The sequence below is a fragment of the Nyctereutes procyonoides genome, unplaced genomic scaffold (genome assembly GCF_905146905.1).
Source record: "Nyctereutes procyonoides isolate TBG_1078 unplaced genomic scaffold, NYPRO_anot_genome, whole genome shotgun sequence".
Lineage (NCBI taxonomy): Eukaryota > Metazoa > Chordata > Mammalia > Carnivora > Canidae > Nyctereutes > Nyctereutes procyonoides.
The window spans coordinates 56,425,981-56,449,957 of NW_026575020.1; the positions used below are offsets into that span (position 1 = coordinate 56,425,981).

General features: G+C 58.2%; 1 protein-coding gene across 3 annotated transcripts in view; it reads left to right on the forward strand.

Annotated features, from left to right (window-relative positions):
- Window positions 1-1,856: 1,856 nt before the first annotated feature.
- The window catches only part of MGAT5B (alpha-1,6-mannosylglycoprotein 6-beta-N-acetylglucosaminyltransferase B), a 70,375-nt gene continuing 48,254 nt past the window's right edge, over window positions 1,857-23,977 (forward strand). For 2 of the 3 annotated variants that reach the window (XM_055333688.1, XM_055333705.1), the window contains exons 1-3: window positions 1,857-2,033; window positions 5,811-5,923; window positions 14,281-14,428. In XM_055333688.1, the coding sequence (XP_055189663.1) occupies window positions 1,966-2,033; window positions 5,811-5,923; window positions 14,281-14,428 (329 nt within the window). In that variant the 5' untranslated portion in view covers window positions 1,857-1,965. Of the gene's footprint in view, window positions 2,034-4,157; window positions 4,323-5,810; window positions 5,924-14,280; window positions 14,429-23,977 lie in introns of all 3 variants that reach the window. The other variant, XM_055333698.1, reaches the window with a different exon arrangement.

Below are 23,977 nucleotides of genomic sequence, written 5' to 3' on the forward strand. Positions count from 1 at the left end.
GGAACACAGGACAGGTGAATTTTGATGAAGAAGGAGCAAGAAAAGCAGAAGCATGAGTCACCGCTGGTGAGAAATGGCTCAGCCATGGGGCTGGGAGGTGGGGTAGCAGAGGGGATGCAGGTGAGGGCCGCAGGCGGACAGGACCTGGGCCGAGTGGCTGAAGACAAGGGTTTTCTCCTCTTCAAAGCCAGGCTGCAGAATCACTGCCAGGGGTGGAAAGATCCTCGGGGTCATCCCCGTCCTTATACACATGGCCTGAAGCCTGGGCCTCTTCCTAGCAAGGTGCTTCCATGTCTGTGTTGGTCAATGTCGGGTCCAGCAGGTGCTGTTTCTGTCCAAGTGCTCTTTTGGGTCTGGCTCAGGTGGCTGCCCTGGCTTGGTGCACAGGGAGGAGCCGCTGACCGCCTCCCTCCGCAGTGGCAGACACATGTCCGAAGTCAAGAAGAGGAGGGGGTTGGGGAAAGGGGCGTGTAAATGCTTTGGCCTTAGCCTTAGCCAGCTTCAGGTCACTCTCATTTCACAGTGGAGAAATTGAGGCTCTGGAGTGTCCCCCACTTGCAGGTGTCAGTCACTGGTTAATGGAGGATCTGACACTGGGACCTCGATCCACACCGTGCGCCCGAGCTTCTGGGCTCAGTGGGATCTGAGACTGGGACCTCGGTCCACACCGGGGGCCCAAGCTTCTGGGCTCAGTGGGATCTGAGACTGGGCACCTCGGTCCACACCGGGCGCCCAAGCTTCTGGGCTCAGTGGGATCTGAGACTGGGCACCTCGGTCCACACGGGGGGCCCAAGCTTCTGGGCTCAGTGGGATCTGAGACTGGGCACCTCGGTCCACACCGCGCGCCCAAGCTTCTGGGCTCAGTGGGATCTGAGACTGGGCACCTCGGTCCACACCGCGCGCCCAAGCTTCTGGGCTCAGTGGCACAGCCCCATCGCAGGAGGCGGAGTTGGAACTCGGCTCAGCCCAGGGGAGCCAGGGCAGTTTCCGCCCCAGAGGGCCACAGGAAGGGTGAGGGCTGCAGGGCGACATCAGAGCTCCCACGGGGGAGAGGGGGCGAGGGGGGCGGCCAGGGGAAGGGGCGTCTTGGCCCAGCGCCCCCCTTGCCGTGGCCCTCGGCCCTGGGGGGGGGGGTCCGGGGCCGGGGGGAGGCGCAGGGACCCCGCCCCCGCGCACCGGGCCGGGAGCGCGCGCTGCGGGGCCGCAGCCGCGAGGTGGCGCCGGCGCCACGAGGAAGCGCGGCGGCCGCTCCCGGGCCGCCCCAGCCGCCGCTCGGCCGCCTCCTCCGAGGAACAATGCGGCGCCTCCCGGCGTAGCGCGGCGCGGGGCCGGAGCCCGCCCCCCTCCCTCCCGCCTCCCTCCCGCCTCCCTCCGCCTCCCTCCGCCTCCCTCCGCCTCCCGAGCGCGGGCCGCCGGGCGAGCGGGCGGCAGAGCGGCGCGGGGCCCTCGCCGAGAGCCATGGGCGCGGCGCGCTGCGGGGCCGGGGAGCGGCGCGGCCCGGAGGCGCGGGGGGCCGGGGCGCGGGCGCGGGCGCGGGCGCGGGGCCGCCTGTAGCCGGCACCGAGGGCGCGGGCCGGGGATGAGGGCGCCCGCGGCGGGGAGCCCGTCTGCGCGCCGCGGCGCCGTCCCGCCCAGCGAGCGAGCCCCAGCAGGCAGACGCGCGGCCGGCGGTCGGGGGGCGCGCCGCCCCCGGGCCCCAGGGCTGTGAGGCGGGAGGGCGGAGGCGCAGAGACGGCCGGCCCCGCGCCCTCGCCCCCCGCAGCCGCGCCGCTCCTCCTCCCCGCCCGCCCAGGCCGCGGGGACCCGCGCGCGCCCCCCGCCCCGCCCCGCCCCCGCCCCGCCCGGCCCCGGCCTCGGCCTCGGCCCCGGCCCGCAGCGGGTTCGCGGCTCCGACGCGGCGGGTTCGCGGCCCGGGACGGTGCGTCCGGCCTCGCCCGCGGCCCGCCGCCCAGACAAGTTTGCACGATGATCACAGTCAACCCGGATGGGAAGATAATGGTCAGAAGATGCCTGGTCACCCTGAGACCCTTTCGGTAAAGTTCTCTCCCCGGCGGCGCGGGCAGGCCCTCTCCTCCGAGGGGGCGCGGGGTAGGTGGGGGCGGGCGAGGTCACCCCCCACCCCCCACCCCCCAGGGTGCCTGCCCCGGTGGCCGAGGGGGCGGTTCGCGTTCGACCCTTGTGATGGCCGGTGGGGCCGCGGGGGGGACGGAGCCGAGGCTCGGTTCGGGGTGCGTGTGCGCGCGCGTGCAGCCCAGACACGTCCCGAGTTGGTCTAGCGGGGAGAGGACTCGGGGTGCGAGGGTGGGAAGGGGGACAGAGGCACCCAGGCTGTGGTCCTGAGCCCGGGAAGTCGCCTCGGCCAGGGCGCCCCTTGCCTGCCCCTCGGGGGCCTCCCCACTTTGCAGACGCCCCACCCCCGGGGCGAAGTTAGGGCGCCGGGCAGGGCGGCACCCCCACCGGCCGCGGCGAGCCCTGGGTTGAGCCCTGCACCCGCGCCGCCCCGTTGCCCCCGCCCTCTGCTCGCACCCCCCTCCTCCCCACGGGGTGCGGGTCTGGCTCCAAGGGAAGGTCCCGAGATTGGAGCAAGGATCGCCCCCCCCCCCCGCCGCCCTTCGGCTGGGAATTGGACCCTCGGTCGTGGCCGTGGGGAGTTGGTGGCCCGGGAGGTGCGGTGGAGCACAGGGCAGCGGAGCCCGGACCTCCGGGAACCTTGGGGCAGGATGGAAGTGAGGACCGACTCCGTCACCCCAACCTCCGGCGGCCAAGGCTAGGCAGGGCTGGGGCCAGGCAGGGCTGGCTTGTCCGCTGACCCCAGTCCAGGGACCCCCAGAGCCCCGCGGGACCGGGGCAGCTCCCTCCTCTCCCTGGAGCCCATGGAGCCTGCCTGCTGCCCCCGGTTGGGGAGGAGATGCTAAGTGATGTGTGCCTGGCAGGGTGCTGGGCAGCAGGCAGAGGGCACCTAGGGAGGGGCGGGGGTCACACTCCGGATGCGGCCACAGGTGGGGTGTGGATGCCGCTGTGCTCCGCTTGAGAAGGAACTGGGCAGACAGAGGCCCCCCCGCCCCCCCCCCCCGCAAAGGCTTGGGCTGCCAGAGGGAGCAGGTGTTGAGCCACCGCCCCTGCCAGGCCCTGGCTGATCCCCTCCCAGCCCCTGACCTGGAGACCCTGGTGTCTCCAGGCCTCCCAGCACCTCCTCGGTGGGCCTGCCTGTTGTGTGGAGCTGAGGAGACCGCTTTCCCGACGGCAGGGCTCAGGATGGACCACCGCCTCCGGAGGACGTGGGAAGGGAGGATCGTAGAGCTGGCGGTGCCAAGAGTAGGGCCTTGGGCAGGCGACAGGGAGGTGGCTGGAGCCCCGACAGAGGGTTCCCATGGGAAGCAGGGGGGGTAAGCAGGCGTCTCTGGAAAGGGCCTTACTCCTCCAGGGAAATCCTCGAATCCCTGGCTGATGCTGACCGGTCAGAGGGTCCCCTTCCCGTGTCGAACCCGCCGTCCACGTCAGGGGAGGACCAGCCAACTGACCGAGCTGTGGCTGGACATTTTCTGGTGCAATTGGAGGCGGCGGGAGCCAGCACCACGGACAGCGCCCGCTCCCCGCGCTGCGTCCCTCTGGGGTCCTGGTTCTTTCAGGCTCTTATCTGAAGGCGGGATTCTGAGGTGGGATTGCATAGGTTCCCCTGCCCTCAACTTGTGTATCTTCACCTAGGGTCTCCCTAGGCTGCCCAGAGACCCACAGCCACCAGTGGAGTCTTTGTGTCCCCTTCAGATGGAGGGGGGCTGGCCTCCAACCACAGCACCTCTACTTGTTAGTTTTTAACTAACAGGGGGCCCTGTTCCTTCTCTTTTCCCAGAGCCTCTGGCAGGACCCTTATTCTGTAGTTGCTCCCGGAATGTTGCCTCAATAGATACGTGGGGGACGGAACCATTTTAACTCGAATCTGCTCTAAATGGCCCTAGGATTGAGGTCTGGCAGAGAAGTTTGTCGATGATGTGTGTCGAGGACTTCAGATTCTGGCCTAAAAGTATAGATCCCTCTCTCATAACAGGTGTTCGGACCCTGCGGCCCAGGCCTCTAGCTCTAAATATGATTCCTTAGCTGCAGAGGGGGTTTGGGGAAATGAGGGACAATAAATTTGAGCTTCTGTCCTTGTCGTCAAGCTGGGAGGACAAAGAGCTGATTCCCTCAGGATCTTCCTGGGTGTGCAACCACCGGCCTCCTCCACCGTTTCTCTGGCTGCTGTCCTGAGACCAGCCTGGCTTCATCTTGGGATCCCAGGGCCCCAGCCCCGAGCTTGGTGGAATTCAGTGAGAGGTCCCTCGGAGGTGAGGGAGCAGTGTCTCTCGTGCAGTCTCTCCTGTCCTCGCTGTCATCTCCTGGGGAAGCCCTCACTGCTTTCTCTACTTTGGGGTTCAGCACCCTCTCTGATTTAATCTCTAACAGTTTCATTTAAATACGGGGTGAGAATTTTTGTTGTGCTTTTATTTTCTTTTGCAATTGTGTGTTTTCTTTAATGGGCCAAGTTTTAATTAAATACTGCTCTGCCAGCTTCAAATAATGAAGATTAAAATGCATAAAGCAAGTCTTGCGTGGAGATAAAAATGAATGTGGGGTTGAGGGTGGTGGGGGGGAGGTGAGAGGGCTGGAGGCCTCTAGCATGACTTGTGGGGGGGCTCTCTGGGGTGAGGCTGGCTCCAGAGGAGATGGGCTTCTTCATCCTGACCAGGGCAAGGGGCTCCCCATTCAGCCCTGCCAGTTCTGCAAGTCCTCTGATACATTCAAGGTTCCAGAACAGCTCCCCAAAGCTGGGCTGGTTAGCTCAGTTCTCCTGTTTGGGACCCAAAACCTAGTATGAAAGCAGTAGAAGCCTGGGGTTCCCTGCTGTCTCCCTGGGTCTACTCCCTGCCTGGCACCTGGGAAATAATCAACTATGTGTTGAAGGAATGAGCAAGAGTCCTGTTTGGGCCCGTGCCCCAGACGGCACCCCATGCACAGGGTCCACTGACTCTGACCAGTCCAGTGCTGACAACTATTGTGTGCCTGCCTGGTGAAGATGTGAGTTAGGCAGAGTCTGGGTACAGAACGTGGCCACATGGCCACACGGCCCTGCGCTTGTAGATCTTACCCTATGGTAGGGATGGGGGCACATGCCACACTCCCTTGAACATGATAAGGAGGTGTTCAAGCCAACTCATGACTGATTGTGGTGGCAAGACCTGTGGGCATAGCGCTGAGCCGGGCCCAGGTGATTGATGGGATCCAGGTGGGTTTTGTCTGGACCAATTCCTTGCCCTCTGGCTGGCACCAGCTCCTGCTGTTTCCATCTATACCAGTGCTTCTCAAACTTTAGCATGTATCAGGATTGCCTGGAGAGCTTGTTAATACGCGGTGCTTGTGCCTCCCCCAGAGTGTCTGATTTGGCAAGCCTAGGATTGGAGCCCAAGATTTTGCATTTCTAACAATTCCGAGGTGATGCCGGTGCTGCTGGTCTGGGGAATCACACACTGAGGACCTCTGCTCATGAGCCAGGCTCTCTCTGAAGGCTAGAACTTGCCTGAGCTATGCCTGTGTATTGTCCCTTGGGGTTTTGTGTGAGGCTCACGGCCAGCCCCTTGTAGTCGAGCTCAAGGGGCTTTATTCTGTAGCGATGAGGGACGTGGTCCAGGAGCTCAGCCCTGGATCTCTTGTTCCCACATCCACCCCTTCCATCCTCACTCCCTCACCCATTCCTTTGTAAAGAGCCCTTGCTGGTTGGGGGTGGGGAAAGGGCATTCCAGTGACCTGTTTCTGACCTGCCTTGTTGCTCTCCACAGGCTCTTTGTCCTGGGCATCGGCTTCTTCTCACTCTGCTTCCTGATGACGTCTTTGGGAGGCCAGTTCTCTGCCCGGCGCCCTGGGGACTCCCCCTTCACCATCCGCACAGAAGGTATCTTGGTGGGGAAAGGGGAGTCAGGAGTGGATGCAGGTGTTTGTGGGTTGAGGAGAAGGAGGCCTCTGAACCAAGCGACTCAAGGAACTCTCTGGGACTCTGTCCCAGGGATCCTGGCCACCTCATCAATGGATGTGTGAATGGGGAGGGGCCTTGGCTTAGGCTGTGTGACCTTGAATGGTGCTTTGCCTTTGGTCCTGGCTATGATCATCAGGCTTCTTCTGGCCAACTGTCAGTCCAGGGAAGGGCCTTGAGTCAGGGCTTCCCAGGCATCAGAAGAGGCTGCTTGAGTGGCTTCTTTACTGTGTGTGTGTGTGTGTTGGGGGAGTGTTTCTGAATACTTGTTCCTCTGAGACACACCCACTCTGTGCTTTTGATTCAGGCTGTGGCCACAGCCAAGGGGGCAGAGGGGAAAGTCAGAGGGCAGTCCTGGCCATGGGCTCACATGTCTTATCTCTGAGCTTTTGGGACACAGTTCAGACCTTTGTGGCTCCTTGCCCACATGACACTTGTGAGGCAGTGGAAAGGGGTTCAGAGCATGGGCTTTGGGGGCCGGATGGACCTGGTGTGTACCCTGGTTCATTACCTACCAGCTGTGTGCCCTTAGCCAAGTCACTTAACTCATTCACAGAGAAGAAAAGTAATGACCATCTTCAGGCATGGGATTGAATGAGCTCCCAGCAGGTGGTATGGCGGGGTTCAGACCTAGGAGACCTCCTAAAAGATGGACCCTCCTCCCTTCTCTTTCTACTCAGTGAAGAATGGCAAACAGTGCAGAGTCCTGGTCAGTGTGTCATGGGGGCTCTTCTGGTAACAGTGGGAAGGAGGACCCCAGGGTAGTGGGGCGGCTGAGGCAAATAGGGTTTCTGGAGCTCTTCAGCAGGCTGGCTCGATGGGCTTTCTCCTGCTGCTCTGGGGAAGTCTATGTTTGAAGTCCACTTTATCAAACCCCCAGAGCTCGGCTGTGTGGCTCCCCTGTTCCCAATGGCAAATATACCATCAAGTAGAATGGGCTGTCACCTAGGGTGGATGCTCTGAGGGGCACTTGTTCTGCCATCTGGCATCTCATCATTAGGTTTATTCCTTTGGTTTCACATGTACTCTAAACTTGCAAAGCTCCTGGCAGCAATTTCACATTTATTAGTCATTCAAGCGTACATGTAAATGAACGTATCCCACCTCTGACTCGCAGAGATGCGTTGGTCTCTGAGCTCCTGTTTTCTCCTCTGATAAATGGGGATAATACCTGTGTGCCCAGGATTGTCACGTGTGGTGTTGCTATAACACATATGAAGGGGCTTGAGCAGCATCTGGCAAATAGGACAAGCTCCATCAATATTTATTGGATGTATTCAGTCTGAGATGGGGACACTGCAGAAAAGGCTGTTTTAGGGAAGAGGGCGGAGGAGATGCGGGGATTTCTGCACAGGAGATGGGTATGCATTGAGGCTAGAAGAAGGGGTGGGCCAGTTGTGGAGGTGCACTTGCGGAGAAGCTCAGGGAGGGATACTGGAGGTCATGGTGGGGGGATGATGGGGATGTGGAGAGTACGGAGATGGGTTGTAGGGAGCGATACTCAAGCTACCTGGTTGCCACTCCTGCAAAGGGGATGTGTCTGTGTGGGTGACTGCTATGGGGAGCTTAAGGAAGCTGGACCTTCAGAAAGGTCAGGGGTCCAAGAGATGGGAACTGGGGGCTGGAAGAGGAGGAGTATGGTTCTGGTTCTTGCTCATCTCCCTGGCATGACCTTGTGGGAGCCCTGCCGTGCCATGCATTGGGCATTTCTGTCTGGAGAGGTGGTAGGAGTCCAACTCCAACCAGATCTGCGTCTTAGTGGTGGGCAGAGCCCTAAAGGGGAGGGGACTTGCCCAAGGTCATGCAATTAGATTAGAGGCATGTGTGTGTCTGTGTGTGTGCGTGCGCACGCAGTCATGCACACGCTTAAGCTTTCTTTTTTTTAAGATTTTATTTACTTATGAGAGACACACACACACACACAGAGAGAGAGAGAGAGAGAGAGAGAGAGAGAGAGGCAGAGACACAGGGAGAGGGAGAAGCAGGCTCCATGCAGGGAGCCCGACGTGGGACTCGATCCCGGGTCTCTAGGATCAGGCCCTGGGCTGAAGGCGTCGCTAAACCACTGAGCCACCCAGGCTGCCCCACGCTTAAGCTTTCCATTGGAGCGTAATATCCATAAACTGAATGCATCCATGCAACCAGCTCAATATTATTTGATCAATAAATATTATTTGATCAATAAATATTATTAATATTTATTGATCAATCAAGATCAATAAACAACATGATCAGCCCCCAGAAGTGCCCTCATGCCTCCTCCCACCCATTACTTCCCCAGGGATGTCAGGACCCTGACTTCTCATAGCACAGGGTTTTGCCTGTTTTTCAGACTTTATGAGAATGGAATCACATAGTGGATATGGTTTTGTGTATGTCTTTTTTTCCCTCCCATTATTACATCTGGGAGAGTCATCCGTGTCATGGTGTGTGGTTGTAGACATTTGTCTTCACTGCTGTGGTGTGAATTCCATTGTGTGAACGGACTACATGATGTTTATCTCTCTAACCGGTGGTGGACATTGGGTTACTTCCAGTTTGGGGCTGTGTGGATAGTGCTGCTGGGAACATTCTGGTACCTGTCTTCTGGGGGACACATGCAGGCATCGCGGTTGGGTACACACAGGGCGAGGTTGCTGGGTCTCCTGTCTGTTGTGACATCAGTTCTCAGAGCAAGTTCAGCCAAGTCAAAGCCTTTTCACATTTCCTGAGCCCCTGGGCTGGAGGCTAGGCACCTAAAATGTGGAACTAAAGATGGGGAGGAGGGGACGGATGAGGAGGGAAGCCTCAGAGCTCTGGAAAACTGACCCGGACTCGATTCATATCCCAATTCTCTTTGTCCCTCCCGGTTTCTTTCATGCCATTGGATTAAGTTGATTCTTTTGGAAAGACCCAAAGCAGGGACTTGGAGGAGCCCCAAGTTTACACTGTGGGTTTAAAATCCTGATCCTGCAAAACACACCTCCTCAAAAGACACCCCCACACTGTGCCTGGAGGCGCCCTGCAGGAAGCCGCCCTGCAGGAAACCTAGGAGGTGCCAGCGTTTCTGCCTAGGAGCCACCTGAGCCATGCACTGGGGCTGGAAGGGGGGCAGGCGGGAGGGGCCTGGGGAGGGATCCTGGAGGTCATGGGAGGGGGTTGGGTGTTTGCATTGCAGGGGCATCCCCGTGTCTGTGCAGCCCTGGGGCAGAATCTGGAGAAGGAAACTCAGGAAGGCAGTGCCATTTAGGAAAAAAAATAAAAATCCTTGCTTTGGTCAACAAAACCATGTGAGCACACAAGCGGGAGACAGTCTGTCCTGTCCTGGCCTGTCAAGCCTGTGGGGGAAGGAGGTCCCCCCAGGATGAGGCTGGGAGGGGTGAGGAGAAGAAGGAGTGTTCTCTAAAACGAGGAGGGCCCTACTGGAGCCTCTGTGGGCTGTGGTCTCTCGGAGGAGGCTCTGAGCTCCCCTCTGGGCCGGTTTATATTTTGTGATAAAGTTCTCTAGTTTGGGGATCATGTCCTTCTAGTTCTGAGCACTCATCTTAAGATTCAGGAGGGGGAAGGAGGCTGGCAGGAAGCACTTCATGGAGAAGTCTAACCTAATACCCTCTTGCTTCAGGTGGGCCTGACTTGGGCCTTGGGGGAGGGTTTTTGGCGTGCTCCCTGCAGACCTCAGGCCCTCCTCCCTGCCTCCTGGCTCCACTTCCCCTCTCTTGTCCTAAGGAGGATGTGCTTCCCTCCTAGGGACAGTGGCGGTGGGGGGTGAAGTTGTAGCTGAGGCCTCTCCCCTGATGCTGCTGTGGCTGCAGATTCCTCAAGCGTGTGTGGCTGGCTGTTCTCCGCAGTTCCCCAGCTCTCTATCTTGTCTTGAAGAAGTAGAGGCCAGGCTGTCTCTGGGGAGAGGCCTGGAGGCAGAAGGGCCTTGGTTCAGCTGCCTGTAGCCACCCTGAGGTTACCCTGTGGCTTGGCCCTGCTAGACCTTCCTGCCCCACAGCTGGGATTCGATCCTAGGGAATATCAGAAAAATATTTCCCTGCTCCGTGGCTGTCTCTGGCCTTGGACCTGGGTGCCAGGAGCCCTTCCTCGCAGAGGCTGGTGATGGCTGGGGGACCCAGGGCCTGCCCTTGTCTCCTCCGGGCCACCCAGAGCCCAGAGCTCCAGGGGCCTCAGCTGGTTTCTGCGGGGCGGCTGTGTGCGGAGGGACAAATGTACTCGTGTCTCCAGCTGTGCAAACACGAAGTCACAGTCTCTGTCTCAAGGGCCGGGGGGGTCTCTTATCTGGCAAGGTGGGGGCTCCTTCAGTTTTAGAGGGACCAGGGAGAAAGGGTTGGGGTGGGGATAAGAAAGGAGGACAAGGCGGGGACAGGGAGGATGGGAGAGACAGACACGGAAACCGTGTGCTTGGGGGGGGGAGGGAAGGGAAGGGGGGAAGAGAAGGGAGGGGAGCGGAGAGCAGGGGAGGGGAGAGAAGGGAAGGGGAGGAGACAGGAGGGGAGGGGTGGGGAGGGGCCTGGGTGGGTAATAAAGCACCTCTGTCTGTAACCCTGAGAAGCCATTTGTATCTCTGGCATCCCCGCATCCCCACGTTCCTTATTTATATGGAAATATGGGGGACCTCGCAGACGGGTGTCACTGGGCCTTCGCATTAAATACATTTCAATTTAGCCCACACCCGGAGCAGAGCAGTGAGGTGACTCAGGGCAAGCTGGCGGGAGCTTGCTTGGCTGCCAGTCCCCGGGTGGGTGGGGGCAGCCAGGGACCCCCCCCCAGTGGTGGGGAGCTTCCAGTGTGTGCCACCTGCAGGCAGCAGGGCCCGCCTGGAGCCCCGGGTCTGGGTCCAGTGTGATGGATGCGTCCTTAGGGACCCATCTGGGAGGGGCCATGTGTCTCCTTAGCCACGTCCCTAAGCCGTGCGGTCTTCTGGGGTCACTCTTTCTGTTGACATTAAGGAATTGGCTAATCCTTCCTATGAGGCGCCATCCAGAAACCCCCATCTCCAAGGGCTCTCTGGGGGGGGCTTAGGTCTCCCTGGCCCCCTCTTGGTCTGATCTCCTGCTTCTGTGAATTATCCTGCTCCTGTGTGTGACACTGACCTAGTGGGAAGGGCACCCGCTCCCCTGAGCCCCTGCCCAGAGTAGGGTGACGGCGTGGGGGCTGGGACTGCTGCTCGGGCACAGCAAGCGGATGACAGTTACCTCTGGCCTCCCTGCAGCTGGAGCCCCCCCCTCACCCCACATCACCCCTCTGGCTGCCCTGCCGCCCCCGCCTCTGAGCCCCTGGGCCTCCTTTCTCTCTCCTCTTCTCCCAGACCTAATGAGGAATCTCCAGTCTCCTTCCTCCTTGAATATGCAGAGTCATTTGGCTTTCTCTGTCTCACTGCTCTGGGCACCTCACTCCTCTGCTCTGGCCCACCCAGGGTTTAGGAAAACAGAACTGAGCTCTCTCCCTAAGGGGATTGTGGCAGCCTCTAGAGGAACCGTTCTTGCCTCTCCTGGTACCCTAATCTCGAGAAGCAGGTTGCAAGCACCAAGCCAGGAGTCCCAGCCCACAGAACCTCGGGGTGCAGTAAGTCTGACACCCTCATTTTACAGGAGGAGAAATTAAGGCCCAGAGAAGGACACCGACATGCCCACCCATCCCGTGCCCATGTGGCCGGTGACGGAGCAGGTGGAGGGCGGGCTTTGTCACCCCCACCCAGCCTGTCCCAAGCCACGGGGCTGCCCCAGCTCTGCTTGGCTCCTGGGGTCCTGCAGCTCTTGGCCAGATGGTGCAGTTTTTCCAGGAGGGGCTCAGGCAGTGAGGAGGAGCAAAGGAAGCTTGAGATGAGCTCAGACACAGGGGCAGCAGTGTGACAGGGCAGGGTGCCAGGCCTGAGGCATTCCGGGGAGCAGAGCACTGCTCCAGGAGCCGTGATGTGGGCTCAGCGTCGCTGGGGCGCCGCATCTGCACGAGGGAACTGCTGCCCGGGCTCTGTGGTCCAGCTGGCCCTGGGTGCCCTGGCCAGGTCATGGTTGGAGGGCCTTGGTTAACAGGCTCTGATTAGGGTGTCCCCAGCTGTGGTCTCTCTCCTTGGTTTCATCCCATGCTTTTGGGGAAGGGGCCACCCCAGCCTGAGCTGTGAGCATTGGCTCATCAGGGCTGCCCAGGGAGGTCGGGCAGGCTGTGCACTGCACAACTCCAGGAGTAGGTAGCAAGCAGCGGCCCGGTCAGATCATCTGATGTTCCCCTATTTTTCTAGCTGAGATGATGGGAACCTTGCCCTTGTTCTACTCTGTGCTCCAAGCACCAGTTGAAAGTCGGGTATTACATTTGGATGGATGATGGGCTTGGGTAGGAGCGTGGGGGGTCTCAGGGATGAGAATGATTTGAAAGACCCACCATCACCCCAGCTCTGTGGAGTTGAAAAGAGAGCGGGAGCTATTTATATCTTCTTGGATTGATTGACTAACCCATGGAGTACTGAGTGAGTGGGGTGGAGCAGAGCGGGGGGAGAAACCTGCTTCGCTGACACAGTGGTGAAATTTCCCAATCCCAACTGGTTTGTTAAAAACCCACCCAGTTTTCTGGGAAGGCGAAGTGGGAAGACTGCTCGTTACTTCAGCGACTGGTGTGGAGATGGGGTAGAGGCAGTTTTTCTTTCTTTCCTTCCTCTAGATGTGCATTTTTCACCAACGCCCCACCCCGAGCCTTCTCATTCTCAGGCGACTCCGTGTGTGTGAGCATACGTGTGCGCCTTGGCCCCCCTCTTTAGCTCTGTCCTAAGGTTGGAGCAGCCCCTCCTCCAGCCTCCTCTCTTCTCCCCACCTCTGCCCCTGGTTCCCTGCCATGCTCTGTTCCGCCCCCTCCTGGCTCTGTGACCATGGATGGCAGATGGGACCCGGTACTGTTGACTTGAGTTGGGGACACCGAAGCTGATAGTGTTGCCATGACTGTCCCTTGGCCACATGGCCACACGGGTGGGGGTGGCAGAGGCAGGTGAGAGTCTCTCTGAGCTCCCTGGGCCCTGGCCCTTTCTTTCCTGAGAAGCACGTGCTGCTGGTGCCCCAGCCCTTGGCCTTTGGGATTTCCATGCTCATGTGCAGACTTGCACCTGCTGGTTTCCCCAGTGTGGTGGCTCACCCTCTCTGGGCCGCCTCCCCTCCCCTGTGTCACCTCCTCACTCCCTGACCAAGATTTCCTATAGCTCCCAAATAAACGACTTGCCCTCCAACCCTTGTCTTGAGGTTTGCTTCTGGGAAACCCAACCCAAGGCCCTCCTGTGCCCTGGAAGCCCCTGGAAGCATTCAGGTCTCCGTGACTTGGCTCATTTGCTGTGAGAGGTTCAGAGCCAGCCCTTGGGGGTTTTGGGGAGCCAAGTTGGGAATTGCAGAGCCTGGAACCTGAGTATCTGTAGACCTCTGGAGGGGCTGTTAAAACCTCACGTGATTTGATTGAAAAGAAAGGCAGGAACCACTCTCCCCTCCAGCATGTGTGGCCCCAAAAAGTGGGAATCACTAGAAGAGAAATCTTGGGGAAGCCCAGCTAGTTAATGGGATCTTGGTTGAAGTGCCCTGTTTTCATTTAATTTTATTCTTCACAACGTCTCCCTTGCCCCTCAGCCCAGGAGTGGATCCTCGGGAACCTGAAAGCCAGCTGAGAGTCGGGACAAATTCACGATGGTCTCCTATGGCGGGGTCTGGGAGAGTGGAGTGGGGCAGGGGTCTGCTCGGGCCCCGAGCCCCTTGAACACGGGCTCACAATGTCTCCTGTACATGCACACCACGTGGGGAGCAAGCAGAATGCAGGTTCCTGGGCCGCCCTAGAGGTGTGAATCAGCCGATCGAGACTAGGGCCTGAGAATCTGGATTTTAACAGCCTGGCCAGGAGATTCAGGCATGGAGTGGCTGGTTGACTGCACTTTTGAGAGGCCTGATCTACAAGACCTGTCTGGAACTCGGTGCTGGGGGGCCCTGGGGTTCCGCACCCCCACCCCTAGCCTTCTCCTGTTTTTTCACAGCCTCAGGATTAGGTCTAAAGCTCCATTTTGCAGGTAACCAAACAGAGGCCCAGAGGCATTAGGATGCTCTCCGTGTCCCCCAGCTGGTAGGGAGCAGAGTCGGCCCAGGGCTCTGTACCCCCACACAACGAAGTGAGGGGATTTCCTGTCCTACAGGGGTGAGGGGTGAGGTGGGCTCACTCTCCTGCCCAACTCCTTTGCCTGGAAAGTGCGCTTGGGGCTGGAGTCTGAGCCACCAGGTGGCTTCAGGTGGGCTGCAGGCTTGCGGCTGAGCCTGACGGCGCCTGCGCTCTGTCTGCAGTGTTGGGTGGGCCCGAGTCCCGTGGCGTCCTCCGCAAGATGAGCGACCTGCTGGAGCTGATGGTGAAGCGAATGGACACGCTGGCCAGACTGGAGAACAGCAGTGAGCTGCACCGGGCTGCTGGCAACGGGCACTTTGCTGTGGACAGGTAAGGGGTCCACGGGGGGGTGGGGGGGCCCCGGGGGGGCCGTGGACCAGGCGGCATGCCGGGCACTGGGGCGCAGCCTCAGCGTGCACTCCCAGAGCTGGCGGGGGCACTCTCGGTCAGCCCCCTTCTCTGCTAACCCGGACGAAACTTAGAAGCAGGCAGGAGCCACACAGTAATACAACCCAGAGCTCATTTCCACCCCCGGATTTCACAGCTGCTAACGTTTTGTCATATCGATGGCCTGACGTCCTTTTTCCTTTTTGATAAAAATCACAGATGAAAGCTGGAGGGCCCTTTACCTGCCTCCCCGTGGAGACAAGTGCCTTCCTGAGTTGGGTGTCAGTGCTTCCAGTCCACGGTAACCGTTTGCGTAGACGTATTTTTATACGCACACGCTGTCAATACGCGGCGTGTGGCGTTTGCCGGCCGCACACGAGTGGCATCCCGCAGGGCATTTCCTCCACCTGCTTCTCTCACTCAACCTGGCACTTTTGAGCTCTGTCCACGTGGATTGTCACATGTGGATGTGCATATGGACGGGATGACCCCAGTGGTGGTTACCTGTCCTCTGCCGACGGGCCTGGACCATTTTTGCCTTGGTTTATTCATTCTAAATATTCCCCTACGAGCCTGGAATGTCCAGAGGCCTCCTTCCAGGTAGCTCAGGAGCGGCCCCCCCGGAGCCCACGCTGTGAAACCGGATCGTGTGTGTTAGGTGCGTAAGTGATCTGGAACCCAGAGGAGGAGGGAGTGTGAAGTCAGGCCCATCCGGACGGGGGGTGTTGGCCCTCAGACTGTGGAGGGAGGTGCTTGCTGCCCACCCGTCCCAGGCAGACGAGCGCCCCCTGATCTCTTTTCAACCCTGAGGTTCTTTGTGAGGTGGATTTGCTCGATGCTGTTCTAACTGCTAAAAACTAAGTTTGAAACCCACACTTGACACAACTTCGGAAAAGCTATATATCTTGGCCAGTGTGATTTGCTGAAAGCGTCCTGCTGCTGAAAACTATAGTTGCGATCCACACTTCTAGACAATTTGTAGGAAAGTGGTAGCTCAGCCAATACGTGAAATGTAAAAGCCAAGGCTCCAGGCATTCCCTGTTTGGAGTTTGGCAGAGTCAAAGATAGAGTGCTGGCGGTCAGTCCTGGTAATGGGGGCGCCCCGGCAGCTGCAGGAAGGGGTGCGTGTGACGGACCCCTCCTTTGGACCGCTGTGGGGTCCTTTGCCCCGTAGCCCGCCTAGGCTGGGCTGCTGGCCACGGCGCCCGCCTCACACTGGCCTTGCTGATCGAATGTCCTGGATGCCCAGTCGGGTCATCTGGTGTCGGCGTGCCTACTGCATATTCAGTGGCATTTATGGACAGCTCACCGGGTGCCCGGCATCGTCCTTACCGCGTCCCCTCGGTGGTGGTGTCAGCCCCACCTTATGGGTGCTTCAATCTCCGTCACATTGAGGAGGACACCGAGGCACAGAGAAAATCAGGAAGTCACCCCGAGGTATGCAGCTGTTCGGGAGCTGGCCTGGCTCTGGGCCTTGGCCAGCAAACACTGGAGCCCACGTCCGTTCTTTCTTTCTTTCTTTCTTTCTTCTTTCTTTCTTTCTTTCTTTCTTTCTTTCTTTCTTTCTTTCTTTCTTTCTCCTTCTTCTTTTTCTTCTTCTTCTCTTCTTTTTAAGATTTTTTACTTATTTGAGAGACAGCGGGAGGAGCAGACTCCCCGTTGAGCAGGGAGCCCGATGCAGGGCCCGATCCCAGGATCCCAGGATCAGGACCTGAGCTGAAGGCAGATGCTTCGCTGACTGAGCCCCCCAGGCGCCCCTCAGAGCCCACGTTTCTCACCACTGCACACTTGGTAGCCATTCATTTAAACGTGGGGCTGCGTGCGGGTTAGTTTTTATTCCTTTGCAAGACTTTTCATATCAATTAACTCACAGCTCAGGGGAAGAGTATCCTTCATCAGATCAGATCTCTGTCTTGATGTTTTTTTTTTGGTTTGGAAAATGTAGGCAGTAAAATGACAGTCCTGGAGTCTGGGATTACACGTAATGGTAGTGCAAGGAGCCTGCCATAGTGCTTGGCTCCTGAGTGGGCTGCTCGCCGTGTGCTGGGTACCCAGTTGGATGCCCTCTCACCAACCCGGGATCAGTATCTGACAGAGCAAACGAAACGGATCCACTCATGAAACATGTTTTGGTCCTACTGAGCGCCTGGCACTGCTGCTGGTGCTGGGGCCCCAGTGTTAAGCCCTTGTCCTCACTCCTGTGGGAGGAGACGGGTAGTAACCAAGAAACAGAAATAAGTGAGACTACGTCGGATACTGATGCATGCTCTGAAGCGTTCGGGGTGGGTGCTGAGGAAGGGTTTATTTACTCAGGGTGGTCTAGGAAGGCTCTACTGAGTTGGTGATAGTTAAGCTTAATTCTGAATAGTGGGAAGGAGCCGGGAGTAGAGAATTTGAAGTAGAGAGGGCAACAAGTACAAAGGCCCTGGGGTAGGAATAAGCTTGGTATGTTGGAAGAAAAGAACCAACCAAAAAAAAAAAAAAAAGAACCAAAGGGAAAGCCGACATGGCAAAGCATGGTGAGGGACAGGAGAGGCCAACAGGGCAGGTGGCATGAAGCTTTGTGGTATTTGGAACATTCTTCTGAGACGTGTGGGAGTTTGTCAGAGAGCTCACAACCCCAGGTGGGATAGGATCTGGCTTTTTTTTTTTTTTTTTAAGAGTTCCAACTGCTGTGTGGAAAAGGGAAACAGGGAGCTGGTGGCAAAAATGGGGAGAGGGAGGTTAAGGTGAGTTCCCTCTGGGGCATGAGATCCTTTTCTGCTCTGTGTGCGTGGAGTGCATCTTCTCTAATCCAGCCCCACTCCCATGTCATCCTTTCCCCTCTCCTGCCTGCCCCCAGCTGTGCTGCCTCCCCTCTGGGCTGCTGACCCAGCCTCTGTCCATGGGGCTGTGCACCGGGGTGAGGGCAGAGGACCGGCCTGGCCCTCCCTCTGCTGAGCAGCCTGCCATGGGCGCCAGGGCTGAGAGTCAGGTCGCCTGCCTTTTGGGGGCGGGACGGGGTGGGGGAGCCACTGTCAGCTCCTTCAACGCCTCTCTGGTTTCCTCCAGTCCTGGCTTCTCCCTCCCTCCCCTGCCCTGCCCTTCCTCTCCTCCTGGGGGGAGTAGTCCGTGCCACCTCCTAGCTCCATCCCGGGAAATAGCAACAATCCATCAAGACCAGCAGAGCCCATCAAACCCCACAGGCAGAGCCATAAATTTCAGGGACATTGTTGCTTCTGCTTTCAGGGGACAGAAATGGTGGGTGTGTCCAGGACATGCGGGGGTGTGGAGGGGGCTGCTTGCTCACATCTCCCCTGTGCACAAACACTGCAGCCCCTGCCCCACCTGGCCAGACAGGTGGGAGTCCTGCGGACGTGCATGCTGCTGTGTCTCCAGCAAACTCTGTTCATCTCACTTCGAAATGATCTGTGGCCTGAACAGCCCCCCACTGTACTCCTGCCCTGCTGGAAGCTTCTGGACTGTTGCCTCCCACCCATGTCCTCAGGGAAAGCAAATTTGCTTTTTTAGCCTAGGAAAACCTAATTAGGGGTTATTTGCAGATTTGCTGCAAATGGCATCATATTATGTATCCTAAAGCCAAACAGTAATGATCTCTGAATTTCCCAGAAGGCTTCTCTGCCGCAGCAAAGACGACCAACATTCCGGGCTGTTTTCATTCGAGTCAAATACGAGGCCGTATCTGCTGGACCTGTACCGTGTGTGGCGTCCGGGCCGGGGTTTCTAGAATGGGTGGAGCGGGCACACGGGGACCAAAATTGGAGCCCTGTTCTCAGAGTGGCCCTGCTGGGGGTGGGGGGGCAACTGGCCCCCGGCCGTGCGCGCAGCTGGAGAGTCAGGACCGCAGGGCTGGGTTGGAAGCGCCAGGAGCCCACTGCGGGTGAGCCCTGCAGTGAGGGGCAGACTCGGGCCTGGGACTCAGCCTTGACCCTTCTGTCTCTCACTTGTATCCAGCCCATCGGCAATCTGTCCCCACCCTCCGAGTGTGCCCAGAATCCCAGCTCTCCCCCTTGCCTACCGCCCTTGCCCTCCTCCGACTGTTTATTTTAAAGAGAGATTATTTTAAAATACTAATTTGGTCAAGAGCCACCTCTGTCCCCCACCTCCCCCAGGCTCCCAGTCACTCACCCGTGGCCTGTGACCCCCATGTGCCCAGCCCTGCTATCTTCCCACTTGCTCCCTGGGCTTCAGCCCACCAGCCTCCTCTCTATCCCTGTCGCACAGTGGTCTCCCCCTGGCCACAGGGCCTTTGCACAGGCCATGCCCTCTGCCTGGAATGCTCTTTCCTCAGATCTGGCCAGGTGAAAGAATTCATTTTCTCCCTCCCCTTCCTCCAGTTTTTACTCAAATGTCACCAATGAGTCCTTCCCTGGGGACCTATTTCAAATTGTACCCAGTCTCCCAGATTCCACCTCACCCTGTGTATTTTCATGATTTGCTTGTTCACTGTCTGTCTCCCAAGCTGGAACGTATGCTCCGTGAGGGCAGAGATTTTGTTGTCTCATTTCTGGATCCCAGGGTTCAATAAGTACTTGCCGGAGGAAGGAAGGAGAGGCAGGGGTGCTGTGGGCACCCTTGGTGCTCTGTTATGTGTGAATCTGGGGACTTAGGCGTGTGGACTGTGTGCGACAGGACAGGGAGACAGAAGCCAGGTGTGTCCTGGCCTCCCCCGCCCTGGACGAGTTCCCGTTCTGGACCCTGAGGAGTCGGCCCACCTGGGAATGCCCGGTCACCGCCTTGTGGCCTGTAACGACCTGGTCGTTTCATGCTGGGAATCTGCCTCAGGAGAAGAATCTTCACTTAGGAACATGTTTCTGAACATCTTGGTCATTGACTCCTTTTGTATTTTTATTTTTTTATTTCAATTTTCAAAAGATTTTATTTATTTATTCATGAGAGGCACAGAGAAAAAGGCAGAGACACAGGCAGAGGGAGAAGCAGGCTCCATGCAGGGAGCCCGATGCGGGACTCGGTCCCAGGATCCCGGGATCACGCCCTGAGCCACAGGCAGACGCGCAACCACTGAGCCACCCAGGCGTCCCAATACATTTTTTATAGTGTCAAAAAGTTTGAGCAACGTGGTGCCTGGCTGGCTCAGTCGGTGGAGTGTGCAAATGTTGATCTCGGGATTGTGAGTTCGAGCCCTGTGTTGGGTGTAGAGATGACTTAAAATAAAATCTTACCAAAACCCACAAAGTTTGAGCAACAATTTAAATGTCCACCGGCGAGGGCACAGCACGCAGACCGTGGTGCCTCTGCTGGGTGCGGCTTATGCTGCCATCAAACAGGAGGTTGACAGGGACATGTGGGGATTTTAGTGATAAGTGACAATGTGAAGAGGAGGTTATATAATCATGAACAGAGTTGGATTACCAGTGTGCAGAAATCAATAAAAATAAAGTAACAATAAACAGCAGCAGATCAAGATTCTCGTTTGCGGGTAAAGAGATGAAGGGTTTTCGGTTTTTTAAAAAAAAAAAAAACCTCAAAAATGCTTCTAGACATTCTCGGCCACCTGTAGCCTGAGCGAGGAGCCTCGGGGGTCTGCGTGTGAGTGTGGGGGGCAGGTGAGGGGACCCGAAACCTGGGAAGACAACTTTGGGGGCTTCTTTCAAAGGGTTGCCTTGGGGCACCTGGGGGCTCAGTTCAATGTCTGCCTTCGGCTCAGGTCATGATCTCGGGGGGGCCCTGGGATCGAGGCCTGTGTCCGGCTCTCCGCTCACTCAGCGGCAAGTCGGCTTCCCCCCTCCCTCTTCATCTCCCTCTGTGATCTCTCTCACTCTCTCTCGAATAAATAAATAAAATCTGTAAAGAATAAATAACTAAAAGGCTTACCTCACCTATGGCCCTGACAGGACAGCCTCCCGGTGGATGAGATCGGGGCGCTTGTCTGGCCCCAAGGCTGGAGGGAGGCCAAACTGGGTGGGAAGGGACGCAGGTAGCTGGGTGACAAGGTCAGGGCAGGAACCTAGCAAACGTGAGGATAAGTGTGAACGGGTTAAGCATCCTAACAAAGACAAAGGTTCTCAACCTCATTTGCTGTGGGTAAGACGGGCAAGGTACACCTCTAAGTAGGATCTCAACGGGTCTTAAATAAAAGATACATAGGGGATTTTTTTAAAAAAATCCTCCGGGTAAAAGCCAGGTCCTGGGGTGTAGGAGTGGGAGCTGGACTCGGGCTCCTGTGTCCCCCAGTCCAGCTTCCACACCCCGGCCTTGCTGTGTGCATGGGGCACCGATCCCTTCGCCCAGTGTGGAAACCACACACCGCTCGACGCTGACTGCGCTCCTGTCAGTGGTGGGGAGATTATCCATCCGTCTGTCTGTCTGTCTATCTACTATAAATGCACATATATTTCTTGGTGCAAGAGAGACAAATGCTCTCTGCCCTTGCTTGAGGAGGGGTTGGCAGGTCCTCAGTGTCGTCCGGACCCCCCCACAGCATCCGGGGCTCTGGATGGGGGTGACTGGGGCCAGAGAAGCCGAGGAGGAGACTGGGCCCCGGGCAGGGGTTCCTTACATCCATGCGTTGTGTGTGAGAGACGGGGGGACAGACGGACAGTCACAGAGCAGCTCCCGGTCCGTGACGCTCGTGTCTCTGGCCATACGTGTCTGTGCGTCTCGGTCAGCGTGCGTGTGGGCCCCCGTGTGCAGAGTCTCCCCGTGTTTTAAAAGGAAAGCGGCTGGTTTGATAATAAAATAACAACTCCCAGCCAGGTGCCGGCCAGCTGCGCGGAATCGATACTCTGTTAATTGAATGCAACCCTCATAAATCATGGGAGGAACATGAAATTAAACCTCCTTCCCCGGGCGGGCGTCCGGGAGAGCTTGATCAAGGGGCCAGGGAATGAGGGCCAAGTGGGTGACTGCCTCAGGGGCTGAGGGGAGGGGCTGGGGCCTTCGGGGGCTTCTTAGGGGCCTGGCCTGATGGGATGGATGCTGGAGCCGGCCCAAGGGGAAGTGGCCGCGGGGCCCTGACCCCAGGTGGGAGAGGGAACAGAGCATCCTGTGACCGGCTGCCTCTTTGGGGGCCAGAGGCAGGCTGCCAGGGGGCTCCCGGAGGCCACTGGTGCTCAGGCAGGAGGGGCTGGTGGTCCGTCTGTGGGTGCAAGATAAGGGGTGCTTGGGCAGGAGAACTTTGGATACCATGGATACCAGAGCCTCTCCGAGTGGCTCCCCGGGGGTGGGGAGTGGGCTGACCAGAGGCCTGGCTTGGCCTTCTTTCACTTCTCAAGTAGGAAACGACTGGTGGGATGCCTGGTGCTTAGTAGGTGTGCGGAAATCACAGGGCCACGCGTCTCGAGCTCTGGGTGTGCTTCACTGTTTTGCAAACGCTGCAGGAAGGAGCAAGGCCTGGCGCAGAGGGCCAGGGTCTGAGTCCCTTGCCCCGTCCCCAGCCCAAATGCGACCTCAGGGACGTCACTGATGTCATTTTGTCTTTTCCTGGCCAGTTTCCCCTCCGTGCAGTAAGAGGCAGGGCTGGCAGGGCTCTGAGGTGTGCTACTTCCTAACCCCGGGCAGGTTCTCAGGGCCGCGGTGCCCCCAGAGAGGCAACGTGATGGGTCTGGGCCCACTGGGGCAGGGCGCCTAGGAGCCCCCGGTGTGGGGGGCACCTGTTGGCTCTTTTCCTGTGTGACAAGAGCAGTGGTGGCCTCAGGAGGTGCCAGCGGATCCCGGGACATTGCTTCCCCTCTTCCCATTTCTGTCCTGTCGGCTCTTGGCCAACTTTGTGTCTCAGGCCGGCTCAGGCCACTCAGGCACGTTTGCTGGGAGACAGGGCAGGGCCTCTCCAGCCAGCGCCACTTGGGGTGACCCTCAGGCCCGAGGACTGTGCCCTGGCTTCCAGCGGACTCTCGCGGAGCTGGCTGAAACAGCAGTGCTAATAGTTAATGATGATCAGTAGTGAAAGCAGCTCCTCTCCATTGGACGCTGATTATGTACGTTGACCTTGACCAGCAGCCCAGTGAGATAAGGCCCACCCAGGCCTGTGATTCCCGGGTTAGGGAACTGGCTCAGGCAAGGAAAGGCCTGGCCCAGACGGCAGACCTGGAGGGGACGGGGCCCGGCCTGCGTGGTCTGCATGGCCCTGTGGTCCTGAGAGCCCCGGCAACCATGTGACCACGCCACGTTTGTCAGGGGTGACAAGGGACAAGGTCCCATGATGCTTCATGGAGTGTCTGCCCAGCTGGGAGGGATGGTGGCACCCATCTGACCCAAAGTCCCGCTGGCCCTGAGAGCTTCCTGATAATGCAGAGGGCCCCCTTCCTTCCTGCTCCGCCTGGCAGCTGCAGCCTACAAGGTGGGGCCAAGAACCTCACCCTCCTCTTGCTGATCATGCCGTGGGGAGCCGTGGGAGCCGTGGGGAGCCGTGGGGAGCCGTGGGAGCTGCCGGGCCTGGCCCAGGAGTAACCCGCTGCTACAGGGTGAAGGGCAAAGGCACCTCCGTCCAGGGCCTCTCCCAAATCTCTGGGTGGCCGTCTTCCCACCCCACCCTGATGCGGCCCTGGGTCTCCCACTCCCACTCAGGCCGTGCCTCACAAGGCCATCGGGTCAGGCGCCTCTGGCTTGACCACCAAATGCACGCACCAAATATAAAACAGGAAAGGAATAAAAATAAGCAACCAGTAGGGAGGATTAAAGAGCCCGCCATCACCTGCACCAGCAGCAGGGAGACGGGGTACTCAGCTGGGAAAGGCTGCGGGCATCTGTCCCTGAGGTCCCCCTGCCTGGCACCCACAATCCCAGGTCTGTATCCTGGTAACAGATCCTACGGGGTTAGGATACGTGCTGACAGGGAGAAGCCTCCTGCTACAGCTTTCAGCCTTCGCCAGTGGCCGGGGGTGGGAGTGCGGGTGCAAAACCGTACTGAGGGGGACGCCTGGGTGGCTCAGCAGGTTGAGCATCTGCCTTCATCCAGCTCAGGGTGTGACCCGGGGTCCCAGGATCGGGTCCCTCATCGGGCTCCCTACAGGGAGCCTGCTTCTCCCTCTGCCTGTGTCTCTGCTTCTCTCTCTGTGTCTCATGAATAAATAAAATGTTAAAAAAAAAACAACAACACAATAAAACCATACTGAGGGGTCCACCCCCATGATGTCACTCCCTAGATCGAGGCCTTGGTCCTGAAGTCCTGCCCTCATGCCCACCCCTAGGCACAGACCCCTGCTTGCTGATTTTTCCACATAGTAGCCATGTGGCCCTGAGCAAGTAACTCAGCCTTGCTGGGCCTTGGTTTCCTCCTCTGTACAAAGGGCTGTTCAAAAGAACCATGATGTTGTCCGGAGGATTGTCTGGCGCCCCGCCGGCGGGAGCACCCTGACTTCCCTCTCTCCTTCCCTTCTTCACGCTTCCCCGGCCACGGCCCTGCTGTGGTCTGCGGTCTCCTGAGGCATCTATTTTCACTGTCAGTTTTTAAAGAGCACCCAGGGAGAGAGGGCTAATCATAGATTACTTGAAAATAGAAAGTACCGCACGGATGCTAAGTCCAGTTTAACA